General features: G+C 33.5%; 2 protein-coding genes and 1 pseudogene across 2 annotated transcripts; 2 read left to right on the top strand and 1 right to left on the bottom strand.

Annotated features, from left to right (window-relative positions):
• Positions 1–815: 815 nt before the first annotated feature.
• LOC147290934 (ethylene-responsive transcription factor 2-like) lies at positions 816–1,514 on the bottom strand. Its single transcript, XM_086235848.1, has one exon. The coding sequence runs from the start codon at positions 1,512–1,514 to the stop codon at positions 816–818; it is 699 nt and encodes a 232-aa protein (XP_086091974.1).
• Positions 1,515–11,224: 9,710 nt separating this feature from the next.
• On the top strand, positions 11,225–12,191 carry LOC147290933 (ethylene-responsive transcription factor 1-like). The gene has a single exon (XM_086237921.1). The coding sequence runs from the start codon at positions 11,285–11,287 to the stop codon at positions 11,954–11,956; it is 672 nt and encodes a 223-aa protein (XP_086094047.1). The 5' UTR covers positions 11,225–11,284; the 3' UTR covers positions 11,957–12,191.
• A 3,921-nt stretch (positions 12,192–16,112) lies between these two features.
• LOC147290932 (ethylene-responsive transcription factor 1-like) lies at positions 16,113–17,009 on the top strand (annotated as a pseudogene).
• Positions 17,010–18,087: the final 1,078 nt, after the last annotated feature.

Here is an 18,087-nt window from a genome sequence, read left to right as displayed (position 1 = left end):
AGGCCAAATCAAATTTGGTCATTTTTTTTTTTTTTGCTACAAGAAGAAGAAGAACGTAGAACCACCAATCCACCACGTACCTTTGCTTTGGTGGTTCTACAAATAGAAATAGGAAGAGAGAGAGAGACCTTTGCTTTGGTGGTTCTGCAAATAGAAATAGAAATAGGAAGAGAGAGAGAGAGAGAGAGAGAGAGGGGGGCGATGGAGGGCTGCCGGTCATATCTGCCGACGATGAGATGACGACAGGGAAGGGCTATTGGCTGGCTGGTGGGGATGGATGATGAGTTTGACTTAAATGATTTTTTTTTAATTTAATTAGTATGTCTTTATTGATAAATTTACATTATGGTAGAGTATGAAATTATATTCTCATTAAAGTGTTGGGGCTATTAATAAATTAATGGGGCTAAATAACCGCACCCAATACTTAGATATATAAAATAGACTAATAAAGAACCTACACAATTAAATTAGAAATTAATATGCAATAAGGAACTTACAACCAATTAAATCTTAAATATGTAATAAAGAACCTACAATTACAAAATATACTACAATATACTTTGTCTTTATATATAAGAATTCATATATATGTATATAAATATTAGTGAACCTACTGTTAATTGTTACTATTTTAGTTGAAGAAGGTGGATTTAAATTTAAGTTCTCTTCAATATTGCAGAGATGAATATCATTAATTTAATAACTAATTGGTTCAAACTTCAAATTATTTATTCAAATGATCAATTTCAACGTGACGATAATACTCTGACTAGAAGCGCAAAAAAACAAAAAAAATTAAACCCACAATTAGGTCATGAGAACACCAAGTTACTACCATTTAACATCGACTCAAACGCCATCACTCGGCTCCCTTTACTCGACTCAGCTTCAGCCACCGACCCAACCCCACTCCTCCTCATAGCTTTCGGCGAGTTACCACCATCCGACGACGACAACAACGAATTACAACACTCCGCAGCGCGCCGCTTGTGAGTCACTCTAACCGGCTCGGCTGCACCGGAACCAATGAGGTGCGGAAAATTGAGAAGAGCCTTCGAGCCGCGTATCTTAAACGCCGCTCGGTCATAAGCCAAAGCCGCATCCTCAGCCGTCTCGTAAGTCCCGAGCCACGCCCTGGCACCGTTCTTAGCCGGGTCCCTAATCTCGGCCGCATACTTTCCCCACGGCCTCCGCCGCACTCCCCTGTAATTCTGCCTCCTTTTGGGCAGCGCGTGAACATCACGCGCCGCCACCGCATGTTGATTTACCACCTCTGGTGCCTCCCACTTAATGGGTAGTGCTGCAACGGCATCGTTTTGGTCCAATGGACTCCATCCAGAGTTAGAAGACTCACCCACCATGTCAACAGAGTCGGTCCAATTCTGGGCCAAGAAGAGTGTGCCCAGATCATGATCCATTGGTGGTGGAAAAGTACTTGTTAGAGTGTGAAAATGATTATCATCGAGAAGATGTTGGTGAATGGACTCCAAAAGAGCAAAATCATAGTCCATTCTTTACTATTGTATGTGATATATAAATATAGAAACAGTGATTGTGTTGTTTAGGTTCTCTGAGCCTTTGTAGTAGTGAATGGTTTTGGTCCTTTGGAGGATACAGATAGAGATGTACCCCCGTATGATCGTATAGTTTATATATATGCGTATGCTTTCAAAAGACATAACAAAAGCATGCATATAAGACCATGTTATAATAATGGGTAATGGTAGGGAGCATGTCATTGTACCACATTTGTGATACCACATGATGTGGCTTCCTAATCACTTTTGATCTCTTCTCCTCTCTCCTTCTCTCTCTTTTTAGCTTAGAAAGTCACAAATGTGGTACAATGATATGAGAGCAGTTTTGCTCACCTCCTTTAACTCAGGTGTATGCTCACCTCCCATCTAAAATGCTGCCATGTGTTTAAAAAATTAACCATGAGTTAATCTATTGTATTTAATTATTTATGATATTATAATGATGAGAGAGAAAAATAATTTGACAACTCTTTTCTACTTTTATCCTTATCTTTTATTACTCAACTTTTTTTCACTTTTTTATTACCTATTAATTTTTATTTTCTCTTTTATTTATTCTAGTATCTAAAAAACCACATGCATTTAATAATTTTTGATTTTTTTTTGTTTGCTCTTTTCTAGTATGCCTCCAGTACCCAAAAAACCACATCCAATTTTTTTGGGTCTTCTCATGTATACACCTTTTATCTACTTTTTTAATTAATTAAAAAAAATAATCCAACAACACATTTTTTTTGTTGCCTAAGAATTCTTCTTTCTTGTCTCATACATGACCTTTTCAGATCAAACAAATTCTTAGGTCAATCCAAGGTGTTGCAGCATTTGAAGAGAGAAGAATAGTTGCAACGACATAATTTTTTTTTTTTTTTGAACTCATGTAACTTTTTTATTGGATTTTCTATGTATGTAAATGAGTTGTTTTAGATTTTTGTTTGGCCAACATAGATTAAACTTTGCAAATGAGTTTTTTGTTCATATTGCAAATGTGTTGTTAGAATATTTTTATTTTTTAATTAATTAAAAAAATAGATAAATGTGTATACATGAGAAGACCCAAAAAAATGGATGTGATTTTTTGAATACTAGAGGTGTACTGGAGAAGTGCAAAAAAACAAAAGAAGTAAAAATTATTAGAAATAATTAAATAAAAGAGAAAAGAGAAATTAACGGGTGATAAAAAAAAGTTGAGTAATAAAAGATAAGGATAAAATAAGAAAGGAGTTGTCAAATTATTTTTCTCTCTCATCATTATAACATCATAAATAATTAAATACAATAGTTAACTCATAGTTAGTTTTTTAAACACGTGGCAGTATTTTAGATGGGAGGTGAGCATACACCTGAGTTAAAGGAGGTGAGCAAAACTGCTCTCCAATGATATAGTCTCTATAATATTTTTCTATAATAATTTATTATTAAATTACATAACTTCATATTAATTTCATCCTTTGTATGAAATTTCAGAGCTTTATAAATCACGTGCATGTCATGAATTATTTTTTTATTTATCAGTAAGCAAACACCTAAATAAATTAACTCGAATTTTCTGAGGAAAAAAATTTATTCATAAATTAGAAGATTTTAAAAAGATTTCATAAGACTAAAACACAGTTGTAATATTTATTTCTCTAGCTCATAACTTATCACGTGAAATAGACAAAGAAGATGTATATACATCCATATCCATTAAGAGCAAATTTTTTCCCATCTCAAAAGTATGAAAACTTCGCAAAGTTTTGAAAAAAAAAACAAAAAAAAACTAATTGGCATATATGCATGAAAAAAGAAAAAAACAAAATTTCTCGGATAAGAAGCAAATTACTCATTGCTTTTTTTATTTATTAAAAACAAGACAGCTTTCTTTGACAAGCAGCATGAGTGAGCTACAATCATATCATCATCCTGTAGATAAGAAGAGAGACAACTTGATGCTTTCACACTGATGACCCAGAAAAAAAAAAACAAATTAAGAGACTAGCTAGTATCATGCATTTATCTCTTCTCTATTTCAGAAATTTTGGTAGAGTAAATTTAAACCGGTTTGCGTTACATCTCTATAAGTTGATGTTGTAAGAATGTAAAATATTATCCCATATTAAAAATGCATAACTTTACATAATGGCTTATAAGGATTTAGGCTATTTTTTTTATTGTCAATTAATTTTGGGATGAATGTTTAAATTTCTTCATGGTATCTGAGTAGGTTCACCCACGTGTGTTAGGCCGAGTGGCTACACAAGTTCTACATCACCCAATATGAGTTGTCTACGTGTTTAGCTTAAGTAACGCCACACGTGTGGGGGAGTGTGAGAATGTGAAGCGTTATCCCACATTGAAAATGTATAACCTTGTATAGTAACTTGTAAAGATTTAAGTTACTCTTTCCATCCAATTAATTTTAAGATAAATTTCTAAATTCTTTCGGATGTAACTTTGCATCAACATGTACCGTGTGAACGTGTTCGTTGATTCCTCTTGATGGGTTGACAGAACGGCAAAAATCAAAGACAATGAAGTACGTGACACGTGTGTAGCAAAAAGCATTAATTCACATTCTTGCTTCCATGAAAAACTATAAACACGTGTGAGATTGTGAACTTAATAGCACGTACTGTCGCATTCATAATTTGAAAAGAACATATGAATATGGAGACCTTTTTTTTTCTTGGTTGGCTGCGGGGTCAGGGACCCCAAACAACAAGACTAAGCAGCAACAAAACGAGGCCTACAGACACCCAAAAAATCTTCAAAGAGGCAAAGAGAACACTACAATCTGATTTACATTTCAATTTCTTTTTGATGGAAAAAGGCATTTGATCGCCAGCAAAACCCCCTCTGTTTTATTTAATTGATCTTGGTAGATGAATGAAAGGACAATAAAAAAGAAAAGAAATATTTAATCGAAAACCTGCTTGAATCAACAAAGCATATGAGAAATTATCGGTCTATAACAATTTCTTCTTGAAGAGTTCAAGTCACTCAAGTTTGAAGAAGTGGTATCATTAAATTGTTATAATAATCTTTTCGTGGTTTAATTGACACATGCATAAGAAAAATTATAAAAAAAGAGGTGGGCTATTGACACATGCATAAAATGGATCATTAAATCGATCGAGAAACCTTGGTCATGCATATACAATATCATCGGCCTTAATTATGCTTAACTAAAGAACAAAACACTAACTAGAAGATTGATTACATCCTTACCAAAAATGATTTAATTGACACATAATGCAAATGAGACCCAAAGAATTGGAAAAAATTATTTTTTGTTTTTTTAACTTTGTGGCCTAGCTCTATTTTGAAAGTTCTGTTTGAATTTAACTCATTTTCTTGGTTAAATAACTTAAATTAGATATACAGCCAATTCCGAATTTGTCATATAAGATTGTTTTATTTTAAAAAAATTTCAATTTTTAAATGTCTATATGTATCATAATATGAGTAAATATTATTAATACTATATATTATATTAATATAAACATACCATCTAATAATACCCTTATATTTTGAATTGATTACACCATATAACGGTGTATTAGTTACATTGAAAAATTTCTTGCTAAGTTGCACCACGGGAACATACTGTTTGACTTTTTGTTTTTCTGTTTATACGGGAGGTAAAATCAAGAAGAAACAAACAAGATACAATAAGTCTTGGTCGAGCAACTCTGGCCCAACCTTCTTGAAGGCTTGAAGCATCTAGCCGGCCAGCCATGCGGGATGAGGTTCAAAGTCCACCGGCCACCGGCCACCATGTTTCTTTACCTATGAACATGGCATAAAGTACATGACCAATTTTGGCTCATCAAGGTGTTACGTACATTCGTTCAGAAGATTAAAAAAAAAATGTTGGAATTATAAAATTATACAAAATTTGTTTACCGTGTGAGTATCATAAAATGATTCTTAGAGTGGAACTAAGTTTAATTAATAAATTATTACTGCCGGGTCACATTATCTTGCGAAGAGAATTTGATAAACATATTTAGTGATAGTAGCAGCAGTACTCTAGTTTTTTTTTTTCCCTTAATAAAGTGGTAAGCGCTAATTTAAGGCATGCTTATTAAAGTGGAATCAGAATGAGTATGAATTAAAATGTGAAAGAATTGGGGATGAGCATGAATCAAAATGAGAATGAATCAAAATGCAAAGGACTCCAAATGAGCATGACCAAATGGGTATATAGGAATCAAAATCAGTGTTTATTAACTGTAACATAGTTTTAATTTATTAGTATAAAATTAGCACATTCATAAGATATTAATAGAGAATCTGAATCCATGAAAATAAAGCAGATTCTCGTAAAATTGTTTACAAACGACTGAAACGAGTTGGCCTGTTTTAATATTCAAAGCTTTGCAATTAATATCAATTATATATGAACACACACGACACACACTTTTAATTACCAGCACAAAAGAAGACTTTATTTTGCTAATTTCTATGGGATTTAGTCAAATTACGCTGAGGATCTGTATAATATTTGATAACTTCTTTCTATATAGATATTGTGGTTTTAATAGTCTAAATTTGTATCAAGAATCTAGCTAGCCAGGTCCAATCTTTAACAGGATCGTTACTAATCACTAATCAAACACAATTAGCTGTAATGACTAAACCAATATCTAATTTGACATTTGATTACTATTTTCAAGATCCTCGAAGTTTAATTAATATTCTTTACTGTGCACTTGGGGACTAGCAAGCCACGGTACACCAGTGTCAGGCACAATTGGCCATTGGCATGCTGCATGCGTTTTCTTTCCTCCTAGATATTCAATAATATTCATGTGTATATCATCTAGAGATCTGATCTTTATAAAATAATTGACAACGTACCAAAAAAAAAAAAAAAAAAAAACTTTCATTAGACAGTTTGGCATAATCAAACTCTTAATCTGAAAAATACTGTTTAGATAAATTCTTATTTGAATGTGTTATTCAGACAAGCAGGTTAGCAAAATAATGTTATTCTATATATAATTTGTAACTACTACGTACATAATTAAAAAGCTCCTTATATACAATCACACTAATACGCGTGAATGAACGACTACAAAATCATTAATTGATTTGAGACTCACTATAAAATCTATACCGATCAATAATTGTCTATCACTCCACCACGCATATATAGGTGACATTGACATTTCTCCTTACAGAAAGCTAATAGCCCAAAACAAATTAAATTCGACTTAATTAAGCAAGTTGCGTCTACTTACTATCATTAAGTTAAATCAAAACCAAGTGTTAGACAACTAGCAAATTAACCATTCATGGCACGCACTAAGTTAATTATTAATTAAAGGTGATCATCTAAGTTTTCTTGATTAGCTAAACTTCAGCATAGCTTAAAAAATGGGAAAGATCAGTAGTACGTTTAACTTAAAACTTTCCAAAATTACTTTTTAATTTATCCAACCACCAAGTTAAGTCAAATGCTCTTGTAATTCTGTGTATTGAAACCAAGAAGTAAACTTGGAAAGGAATAAAAATACATCATGAGGTCCATGAATATCATATGTTATAAATATTCAAACATAAATAATAGTACTTGCTCATTGTATAATGTATATATATACGTTGCTAGTACATTTTTGATATAGCATAAAACTGTGCGTATAAGGAAGAAAAATAAAAAACATCGCACATGCAAATGCATTATATAATAATATCCATGAAAAACAAAAATCACAGTATACAACAAAATGAATAATTTTCAATAAATAAAACGTAAAAAACAAATAAAAATGTTATTGTGGACTTTGAAACACGATGGCATTTGATTATTCCCAACGCATTTGAAATAGCTCTGATCAGTGGACCAGTGACCACACGTGTTTCACACTCCAAACCTAATTTAATTTCCAAAAATAGTAATATTATTGCTGTGTTGCCTTACATCTTCATCAACGAAAATCGAATCTTGATGACTAATTAACAAGAGTTTCACATACTGCACATGTCTAAAATGGAGATTATAGTATTAATCCTAGATTATTTCTGGCTCTCTATGTCATAATAGTTAACTTTTTGTTTTATAAAACCAATTTTTGGTCACCATAAAGTGTTGTTACAAAATAATGCAATTTTGTGGCCAATATTCGTAGCATAGAAGTTTTGGGCAACGAAATTGTAATAGGCCACGTCTTCTTTGATGACATTATGTCCAAGTTTAAGTATTTTAGGATTTATGGTATAGGTAATCAAAATAATGTTCAGGTTTTGGTTTAGGGTGGAAAATTGTGTTCAAGAGTACTTTAATTTCTGTTAGAACAAATAAATTGTTCATTTCTGTTAGAACAATACAGAAGAGCAAAAAGAACAATGTGCTAGCAAGATATAAGCAACAAATTAAACTAAAAAACAGCTTAGCCAGGAACCAGGCAGGCTCGATCTAGAAAGACCCGGCCCACAGAGTCCTCAACCAAAAATCTAGTACAAGCCTCAGGAGACTGATCGATCCCAAAAAACAATTCCCATGTCCTGAGAGTGACCAAAATTAGCAAGCCAGTCAGCCCTACCTACACTTTGTTTTCATTATATATGTACTTTCACACTCTCACAATTTCTATCTCAGTGTAACCCTTTGGATGTCACCTTCAGTACATCTCTCTTATTCCAGATCTAAATATCCATGATAAGTCAAAAAGAAAAATAATATAAGGAAACGGGTCTCCTACCAGCTGCTTAATCCCAACTCCAAGAAGATACAAATACATGACAATTAAGTTGATAATTAATGTTCATGTGTTTAACACACATGTAATAAGACAAATTATGGACCGTTGTTCATGATGTGGAGCTTTTGCCCCTATTCGGCTGCAAACGTCACCTGGAATAATGGAATCCAACATACCACGCTGTCAAAATCTAAATCAAATCATATAATCCAATTAACTTAATCATTTCAATAATTTAATGATTAAATTAGTACTAATTTAAGTATCACACAATTACTGCATGTGACTAAAATATGTAGAGTACGTGGTCAATTAATTATTTGCACGCACAGCCATAAAAGTCCATGTAATCTATCTATGATACCTGGATTTTTTTTTTTTTAGAAAGCAATAACATTGCATTAAAACAATAAAAAAGGCATAGAAAATACAAAGTTATGGCAAGAAGTCCTACAATAATAGAGCAAACAAGCTAAACGTTTACAACGAAATAAGAGTCCGATCTTGTAACGTCAGCATTAAGCAGACACTACAGCATTCAAGCGGAGCCAACGAGGTACCATTGAAATTAGCAAACTAATTGCGTTTGGGTCCACAATCCAACAAACATTTCTAAATCGAGTCTGACAGTAGATCAAGGTGGCAGATCGGGCAGTAATATTAACCGGTAGGACTGGTACCACCGAGAAAAGTGACACCCCTACTCCTTGTGACGAGAACCATAGACAAATTGGAAGAAAGATCTCCAGAAAGCAAATAAGCGTCGCTAAAGCAGGATCCGATGTCGCACAACGCACAAATCGCGCACAATGCCACGGATAGACCAAACCAGAGCGATTAGAAAATCTCTTCTTTATTGAAAAGAAAACTTTCACATGGAGAGGTGAAAAAGATCTCACAAAGAGGGAGGATAGTATCACATAGTACCAACCAAAACAACAAAATAAAAAGAGAAGGAGAAGGGAGAGGCAAGGGTAGGAGCAACGGGCCTGTGAGGAACACAGGAGCCACCGCCCCCACCCCTGGTAATACCGGGTTGAGAGATATAAGGTTGAGGAGAGAGAAGAGTGCGCTTGGGGGTGGCAGGCTAGCAGCTAGGTTTTGTCTTTATGATACTTGGATTATTTAAGAGTAATACTAAGGAGAGAAACTTCGTGCAATACAGATAAGGCTGACTTAATTGGTATCTCAATTTAATAATATGATAACACCTATGATTTTATACTTCATCATATAAACATTTTTCCATTTTTAATAAAATTTCTATTTCTTAGATTGTCAAGTCAGCCTCAACCTATTCCTATTATAAAAAAGCTTTTTTAAATGTATCACATTTTTTTTTATGTTAATATAACATTTGTAATAGAGGTGAGAACAATAATGGATTATATATTGATACCTAGCTATTAAAGGTATCAACTTTTTTTTCTTCCTAACAATAGGTTACCAAAAGATGTCCCCGTTTATTACTTATTATTATTAATGATGTAGAAAATGAATCTATATATGAACAAATAAAATATTGTCACGTCAGTTAGGATAGTAATTGGTGCATATAATACTCTTGGAGGTGAGACACATAAGCAAGGTAATCTTAGCTTTGTTTGGGAATTTGGTATCAGTGTGGTACAAAAAATGTGCTACAAATAGTTTTATCCATTAGTTGGAAATTTCTTGTTGTTTGAACTTGTTTCAATTCTAGCCATATATTACAAATCCAAAGGTTATAATTAAATGCATGGATGGAATTTCATACACACTCACAAAAGGTGTTATATATGAATCAATTTCCTCTTTTAATCACATACTATTAGATTTATAATAAAAGGTGGAGATTCAAGATTAAATAAAAATAAGTTGAGGATACTTGATCTTACTTTTTGACCATTAAATATTGATGAGTTTACTTTTTCACTATGGTATACTCAATAGTCATTTTGCACCATTAGATATGGTTATGCTACAACTAGGCTTGAAAATGGATAGGATTTGGATCGAATTTACCTATATCCAAATCCGAATTCATGTATAATTGGATTATCATATTCAGATCATATTCGGACTATCAAATTTTACATTTTAATCCATATCCAATTAGTATCAGATTTGCATTGGATTTTAACTGGATTTATTTGGAGATCTAGACATGATTAAAATTTTATTAGTATTAACGTTGATCAGTGGCATTCTTTTCTTATATATGTATGTATTTTTATTATTTACTTTGAACTTTTATAAATAAGTATAATCATTTAAGTGTATTTTCAATCTATATAAAACCTTAAATTATTTTGGCTTATTTGTACATTTACTCTTAAACTATAGTTTCGCCTCACTTCATCCTCTTAAAGTTTATTTTCTCACTTTACCCCCTATAAATTTTCTCTGCGTCTCATATAACCTGAAACCATCAATTGCGTTCATTCTACCGTTTTAATTGTTGACGTGGCATTTACATGGTAGGGTAAATTGATTATGAAATTGACTGACTTGACAGTTTTTGGTTATTTAAGACACGTGAAAAACATAAAGGTAAATTGAGACGAAAAACTTTAAGAGTATAAAATGAAACAAAACAGTAGTTTTAGAAAGTAAATATGAAAATAAACCGATTATTTTTACACACACCGGCCATCTTTATTAAAAATATAAAATAATACATTAAAATTTCGGTACATTAGTCTAGTACGTTACAACCACTGTACCAAAACTACTGTACTAAATAGTACTAATTTAAGTATTACATAATTCTTGCACGTGAGTCACGTGACTAAAAAATTCTGAGTGATCCCTATTAATTATTTCACGCACAGCCATGAAAGTCCATGGAAGCTACGTATGACACGATGATTATATATAAAGCTTTTGTAGCAAAAATCAATCACAAACTCACAATAACTCCTCTCTCTCTCTCTCTCTCTCTCTCTAGATCTCTCTCGCTCTCGCTCTCTCTAAATCTTCTGTACAAACAGAGACCGACCCAAGATTACTCAAACCCTTCAAGTCAAGAACTGCGTGTTAATTACGTGCATTATACATATATAACATAGTACAAATATGTACGGACACACAGCCCTAGAAGTAGATGAATCGGACTTGGCTCTGCTGGAGTCCATTCGCCAACATCTTCTTGGCGATATGGAGCCGCCGGCAATGAGTTATGGCAGTGACGACGTCGTTCCGGTGTTTTTCCATAGCACCACTGCTTCATCAAGCTTCGATGAACTTTTTGCGACGGAGAATTGGTGGGACCTGCCGCTAAAAGTCGATGACAACGTGCAGGCGGACGCTGTAAATATCGGATGGGTTACCTCCGAGGAGGTTAAATTGAGGGAGCAGACACAAAAGGCGGTGGTGGCGCGTGAGGTGCACGCGCCGAGAGAAGTGATTAGGCATTACAGGGGTGTGAGGAGGAGGCCGTGGGGGAAGTACGCGGCGGAGATAAGAGATCCGGCCAAGAACGGCGCGAGGGTGTGGCTCGGGACTTACGAGACGCCCGAGGATGCAGGGCTGGCTTACGACCGAGCCGCTTTTAAGCTGCGCGGCTCTAAAGCCAAGCTGAATTTTCCACACTTGATCGGCTCGAATAACGTGGAGCCTGTTAGGGTAACCCCGAAGCGGCGCCGCTCGCCCGAACACTCGTCTTCGACAACGTCGTCCTCGTCGGTGTCCACATCGGATAACGAGTCTCCCAAGCGGAGCAAGGCTGGGATTGGCTCGGCGGCTTGAGATATATGTAGTGCATAATGGGATTAAATTCCATAAGATAATTAATTAATATGAGTTATCAAAGTGCTTGTATTAATTAGATGATTACTGCTTCGAGTTATATACAGAAGGGGATCGCAGGCCTCACTCAAGCTCTCTAGCAATTAAGTTGTTTTTTGTGTATGTAATTGCAACTGTACTTTAAGCATGCATTTTCTTTTCGATCCTTATTTTAAAAAAGGAAGAAAGGCCTCACATAAATTAATTAATGAACCACTTTTGCTGTTTTCGATCCTTTTCGTTATTTGCTGAAACTATTTGAGGCACGAAGAACAGTGGTGAAGTCAAAAATTTCAAAGGGGCATCATATAATTTTTTTGAGTACATATTTCATATAATAATACATACAAAAACTTCATTATTTATGCAGTTAATTAAATATATCTTTTTTCCAATTTACTATTGTTAATTTCTTTCATAAAATTCAGAACAAAAAAGAAATAAAGTAATCTTGGTATTATTAGAACTACTTTCACAAGTAATTATAGATTAATTAAATTTAGAGATATAACTTGCATGTCTTAAATTAATCACCAAGTATCTACAACAAATCTTTTGAGAAATCCTTAAATAAATAAGAAACGAATATTCACAAAATAACCATTTTTTGAGAGGGGGATGACGTTTTTTCTATTTTCTATCAAACAATATATTTATAAAAAAAAAACGAATTTTTATTAAAAGTGCAGAGGATGAATTGGGTGATCGAGGATAGAATTAGAAGGTTCAACCCTCTTTATGATGAAAAAAAATAAAAAGAAATAGGAGTGGACTGTCAATGGTGATTCCATAAAATCCATTGTAGTGAATCAAGCACAACCCAATTAGAGTTAAATATATGTACAATTTGTGCATTGAATTCAATTCATGCTCAACTCAACTAAAATAATTGAACTTAATTAATCGACTATATACTTGCCTGCAACTTGTGACCCTCAGTATGAACTGTCTTTCACCACTAAGACCTACCCAAAAACCCATATACCATGCATCCAGTCAATCAATAATACACACATATATCTTAATTACTACTATTTTCAACTCTTTGTCCATCTTTACCCTGTTCCGCAGTTGAATTTCATGAACTTGCATGTACATATGACCAAATCATAGTAAACGACCTTCCCTAGCTAGCTACCTAGCTACATCATTTTTTTTTTCAATTCAGCATACCCACATTCTTATCTTATTAATTTCTTTTTAAATATGCATGTGGACCATTTGAAAAAAAGAAAAATCATAATGGACCAAGTAAAACTGTAAAAGCAAAAGAAATTATATTAATAAGATTTTGGTTAATTAATGGGTGGTAAATTTTGGAGGCGCACAGGGGAAGCAAGACATTTTCAATTTCAATTTTATACTACTATCAACATAAAGTGGCACAAAAAGTGAACTTAAAGTAGAAGAAAAACCAGTAATTAATGTTAAAAAAATGTCAAGAATTAAAAAATAAAAACACCATACGTGAATTCCACAAGGCTAATTCCAATAATTAATTATGAAGCAAACATGTATGCATATATGGTATCGGCAAATGGCAGGCAATAGCAATTTGTCATATATATGTCACGTTTCCATACAAATTAAGATGCTCTGCCTCTGATCAACACGCAAGGCCCATACTTTGGAACTTGAGAGGAAGGCAGGACAGATTAGAGATAGACTTGTCGAGCACTCGAGCCTCACTGATTAACAACTTGGCACATGTACCCAGTACTTGTCCACAACAATTAATGTGATAATTTAACATACAGCAGCATTTTGAATTTACATTATCCTGATTAATTATATTACATTATTACTTGTAAATTTTGTAATCAATGTGAAAAGTGCATGGATTCAGTTCAAAGGAAATGTACTGCTCCTTTTCCCCTTAAAATTAATGAAGAATTAGTGACCCTGCCGCAATATGTGAGAGAATACTATTTACCAAAGAAAAGTGTATGAGAGAATACTTTTGTAATGGGGTTATTCTTGTAATGATTTTTTGAGCCAAAGAAAACTTTTTAAGTAATGATTACATTTTTAATCAACTAAGTAGCTAATGTTATGAATGGTGTGGATCCACTATAATATCCTTAGGTATATAAAGTGATGCATTTTTATAAGTGACTAAGTGTCATTAAATATAGGAAGACTTAGAGTCCAGTCTATTTTATGAGTCTTTTTTAGACTAAAACTAGTAGTGATTTAGAGTTTTTAATTAAGTCTTTTTATTTTTCTTTTTTGACGGCTTTATGTTAAGTTTTAACTTCAAGATTTTGAGCCCAAAATGTCGGAGTTAAAACCTAACATGCAGCCTCTACAAAGTTCATTCTACACCCTAGGAGGGGAAATACCCTTCGAATGGGGGAAATACCCTTCAAATCGGGGAAGGACTTTATTATGAATTAAAATGATTTTCTTATAAATTAAAAATGACTTTATTATGAATTAAAAGGATGTTCTTATAAATTATTATGAATTAAAAGAATTTTTTTATAAATTTTAAAACACTCCCGGTCTCCATCTAAAAACTGTTTTTCTAAAGGATCTAAGCCTAATTATCTTTTAATATTAAGTGAAATATTCTTATGCTTGTATATATGGAGACTTTTTAAGATAAAATCTTTAAACTTGAACCTAGTTAAGTGGTTAAATTGAAGAGTATTGGTCCAAAGTTGAGAGATGATACAAAATTTGATTCACAATGATATAGTACATAATGTTTTATTTATTTAAATTTAAAATTATTCTGGAGTATAGTTATTTTGTACAAATAAGATATTAACATATATGCTAACACATGATTTAATATTAATCTAATTAATGAGCTTGTTAATTAACACGTAATTAAAATATAAAGAGCATAAGTGTTGGAGTAGCTCTAATTAATGGAGGAGAAGGTGACAAGGCATGCACTATCAATATAACGTACATGCTCCGGTCGTGAAAGCACAAACAAGTTGTGATGTCGTGATCATATATTTCTTAGCAGCCACCATTTGAAATGCACTAAATAAGGCAAATAAAACATTATTTGGGTGAGGCAGCCACCACTATATATAATACTATTATTAGACAATCACCTACACCTCAAATATTCTTCACTATGAAAGAGACAGATGAGATGAATATAGGCATGCAAGTGGTTGATACCTTTGTTTTAAAGCGAATTAAATACCTTTTGGAGTGGAGGCTATCAACAAACGCCAAAAATAAAATAAGGGTTTTCTGTTAAAGAGAAAAAAGTCAAAAGTCTTAGGATGAAAAAACCGCAGTTGTTCTTCAAAAGAAATTCAACAAAAGAAGCTAAAACAATAGGGAAGAAAGCAAATAAATTTATAGAAAAACCATAATCGCCCATTCTCCCTATAATGATTTCTTTCTCCGAATTTATCTTTTATTAAAAAAAAAAATGAAAATATTGTAATTTGAATAAATTAGCTCTGTTAATTTTTTAAGTAATGCAGACATTATAGTTCGACTCGATATTATATTTTTAACCTCTATAATTAATATGTCATGATTTTTACGTAAGTCCCTTAATAGCTTTTATGTTTATTTTACAATTTTGCATCAGCATGTTAGTCAAAAAGTTAAACAAATGGAGTTGAATTTTTCCCCTTCATCTCAAACTAAACTAATCTATAATTCTATATGGGTACGCTTGCAACTCTTTGAATTATATAGACTGAACTGAAAATCAGGTTAAACTCTTAGAAGGACCAATGCAATATGGGCATCTAAATATCCAATTATTAAGAAACGTTTTGGAAGGATGGAAATTAAAATATTTTTGTTATTTCTTTATTAATAAACGAATCCAAGCATCTGACAAATTAATAAACATTTGGACAAAAAAAAAAAAAAGACAAATTAACAAACAAATAAAAAAAGGGGGGAAAAAACGTTATTTTTTTTTTTTTGGTTAAAAAAAAAAAACGTTATTTGAAGCATATAAAACATGTGATGGATAAAACCTCCGCTGCAAAGCTGCCAAAGCATAGTGAAGTTTCATGGAAGTAGCCCCCATGATCAATATTATAATAACACGCTTCACAAGCAAAAAGTCGAATAAGCCTCCCCCACATCACCATGTAGTAGTATATATAGAAAGCCTGATAAGGCTCCCAAGTACAATCAAAACAGCTTCAAAAGCCATTGATCAGATTTACAGATCACAGATTCAGTCACTACATTCAAAACCCATCAACTAATATTCAGAAATGTCCACAGAAACCATCTCAAATTCCAACTGGGCTCTCTTGGAATCAATCCGCCAACATCTTCTAGATGATGATTTTGATACCCAGCAACCGTTTTTGGCCGATTCTCCAACTTCAACCTCCAGCAGTCACTTTGAGGTAGAGGGCTGGGGTGATACAGTGGGAACCTTGAACTATGATTTGGAGATGATATTAGAGCCTCAGCCTCAAGCATTCAATACCCAATTCGAAGAGGTGGCGACGGCGGCGGCGCGTGAAGTTCACTCGCAGCTGAAGGAGCGGGTGAGTGAGAGGCATTTTAGGGGCGTGAGGCGGCGGCCGTGGGGGAAGTACGCGGCGGAAATAAGAGACCCTAAAAAGAACGGGACGAGAGTGTGGCTCGGAACCTACGAGACGGCTGAGGATGCCGGCTTGGCTTACGACCGAGCCGCTTTCAAAATGCGTGGCTCCAAGGCTAAGCTCAACTTTCCTCACCTCATTGGCTCTCATGATTTGGAGGAGGCTCGTCGTGTGGGTCCCAAGCGTGGCTCACCGGAGCCGTCGTCTTCGTCATCCGGGTCGTCGGATGGCGGCTCGCCGAAGCTTAAGCGGAGGAGGAGTGGAGTCGAGTCAGCGGCTAAAGCCGAGTTGGATGAAGCGGCTCATGAAGAGTTTCATGTGTTCCAAACGGGGTCATTCACACTTGGCAACCAACTATTGGTTGACGAATTGTACATGTGATGGTCTTGTGTCCATCTGAATGCTCATATTTTCTTTCTGTTTTCTAGTTGAGTTATGAACTTATGAAGTTATGATAGAAGAAATTTCCGGCAAACAAAATTGTCAATCTTTGATTACGTTTATAAACTCCTTCAGATTTTTTATTTTTTTATTTTATATGAAGCAATTTAACATAATTCAACTCCTTCTAATAATGGTAAAGCCTTTTTATCTCATGCACTCGCCATCATAATTCAACTCGTCTTCCCACTCTAAATTAAAAAATCAGAATATTCTTAAGCGAAGATTAACTTCATTATCTTGATCTCATTTTGTTACTAAGCATTTCCTTAATTTTTTCTAACCAAATAAAAGACACTGAGGTCTGCCAAGGCCTTGAAAATCGATTTTGTCTCTCTAAAGATACGCCACATCGTAACAGTATCAAGCATTTCTTTGCTTATAAATCCAAAATAATATGACCTATACTGACTAATATTCGGGAGTAAATTTTTTTTTTTTGGTTTATCCAAGTCTTCTTTCACATCAACAAAAAAAAAAAAAAAGGTGCACTATTTTTTTTTATCCACAAAGCTCTCTCTTGAAATATCTTTTATCAGCAACTATTATGTATTATGGCTTTTGCAAGAGAGAAGCGGTCATTTATCTATTGTCTCTATTTTTTTCATTGCGTGATAAATAATGTGATAAAAAAAATAAAGATAATGAGTGTATGCACGTGGTAGAAAACTTTTTTATCTCTTATATATAACTTTTATGTAACAAGTGTATATATAATCTCTATCTTGATATAGAACAGTGTATATATAATCTCTATGTTGAGATAGAACGATTTTTTTTTCTAACTCTCCTGTTGATAATAACTCATCTATTAGAGCTTTAATAACAAGGAAAATAGTTATTGGGAAAGAGTAAATAATTTGTCGGTAGTAAGATTAAGCAATTTGTTTTCATAACATACTTGATGTTATTTATCATCCCAATGGAACCAAAAGCAAGCATAATGCATATTATAGAAATGAAATGAAACACAAGCAAGCATACCATGTCTTCCACATGTTGCATAGAACAATAGAAAAACGTTCCACTGCATTGAACAGCATATGGACATATTTGACGAGAAAAAGCGAATTATTATTTTTTTTTTTTGGGTCAACAGTG

This window comes from Dryas octopetala, chromosome 3, assembly GCF_963921425.1.
Source record: "Dryas octopetala chromosome 3, drDryOcto1.1, whole genome shotgun sequence".
Classification (NCBI taxonomy): Eukaryota; Viridiplantae; Streptophyta; class Magnoliopsida; order Rosales; family Rosaceae; genus Dryas; species Dryas octopetala.
Note: the sequence above shows the minus strand (reverse complement) of the source record. Positions and strands in the feature narration are given on the sequence as shown.

Excerpts from the sequence above, each read along its gene's own strand:
- LOC147290933 (XM_086237921.1), top strand. The coding sequence starts at position 11,285 with ATGTACGGACACACAGCCCTAGAAGTAGATGAATCGGACTTGGCTCTG.
- LOC147290934 (XM_086235848.1), bottom strand. The coding sequence starts at position 1,514 with ATGGACTATGATTTTGCTCTTTTGGAGTCCATTCACCAACATCTTCTC.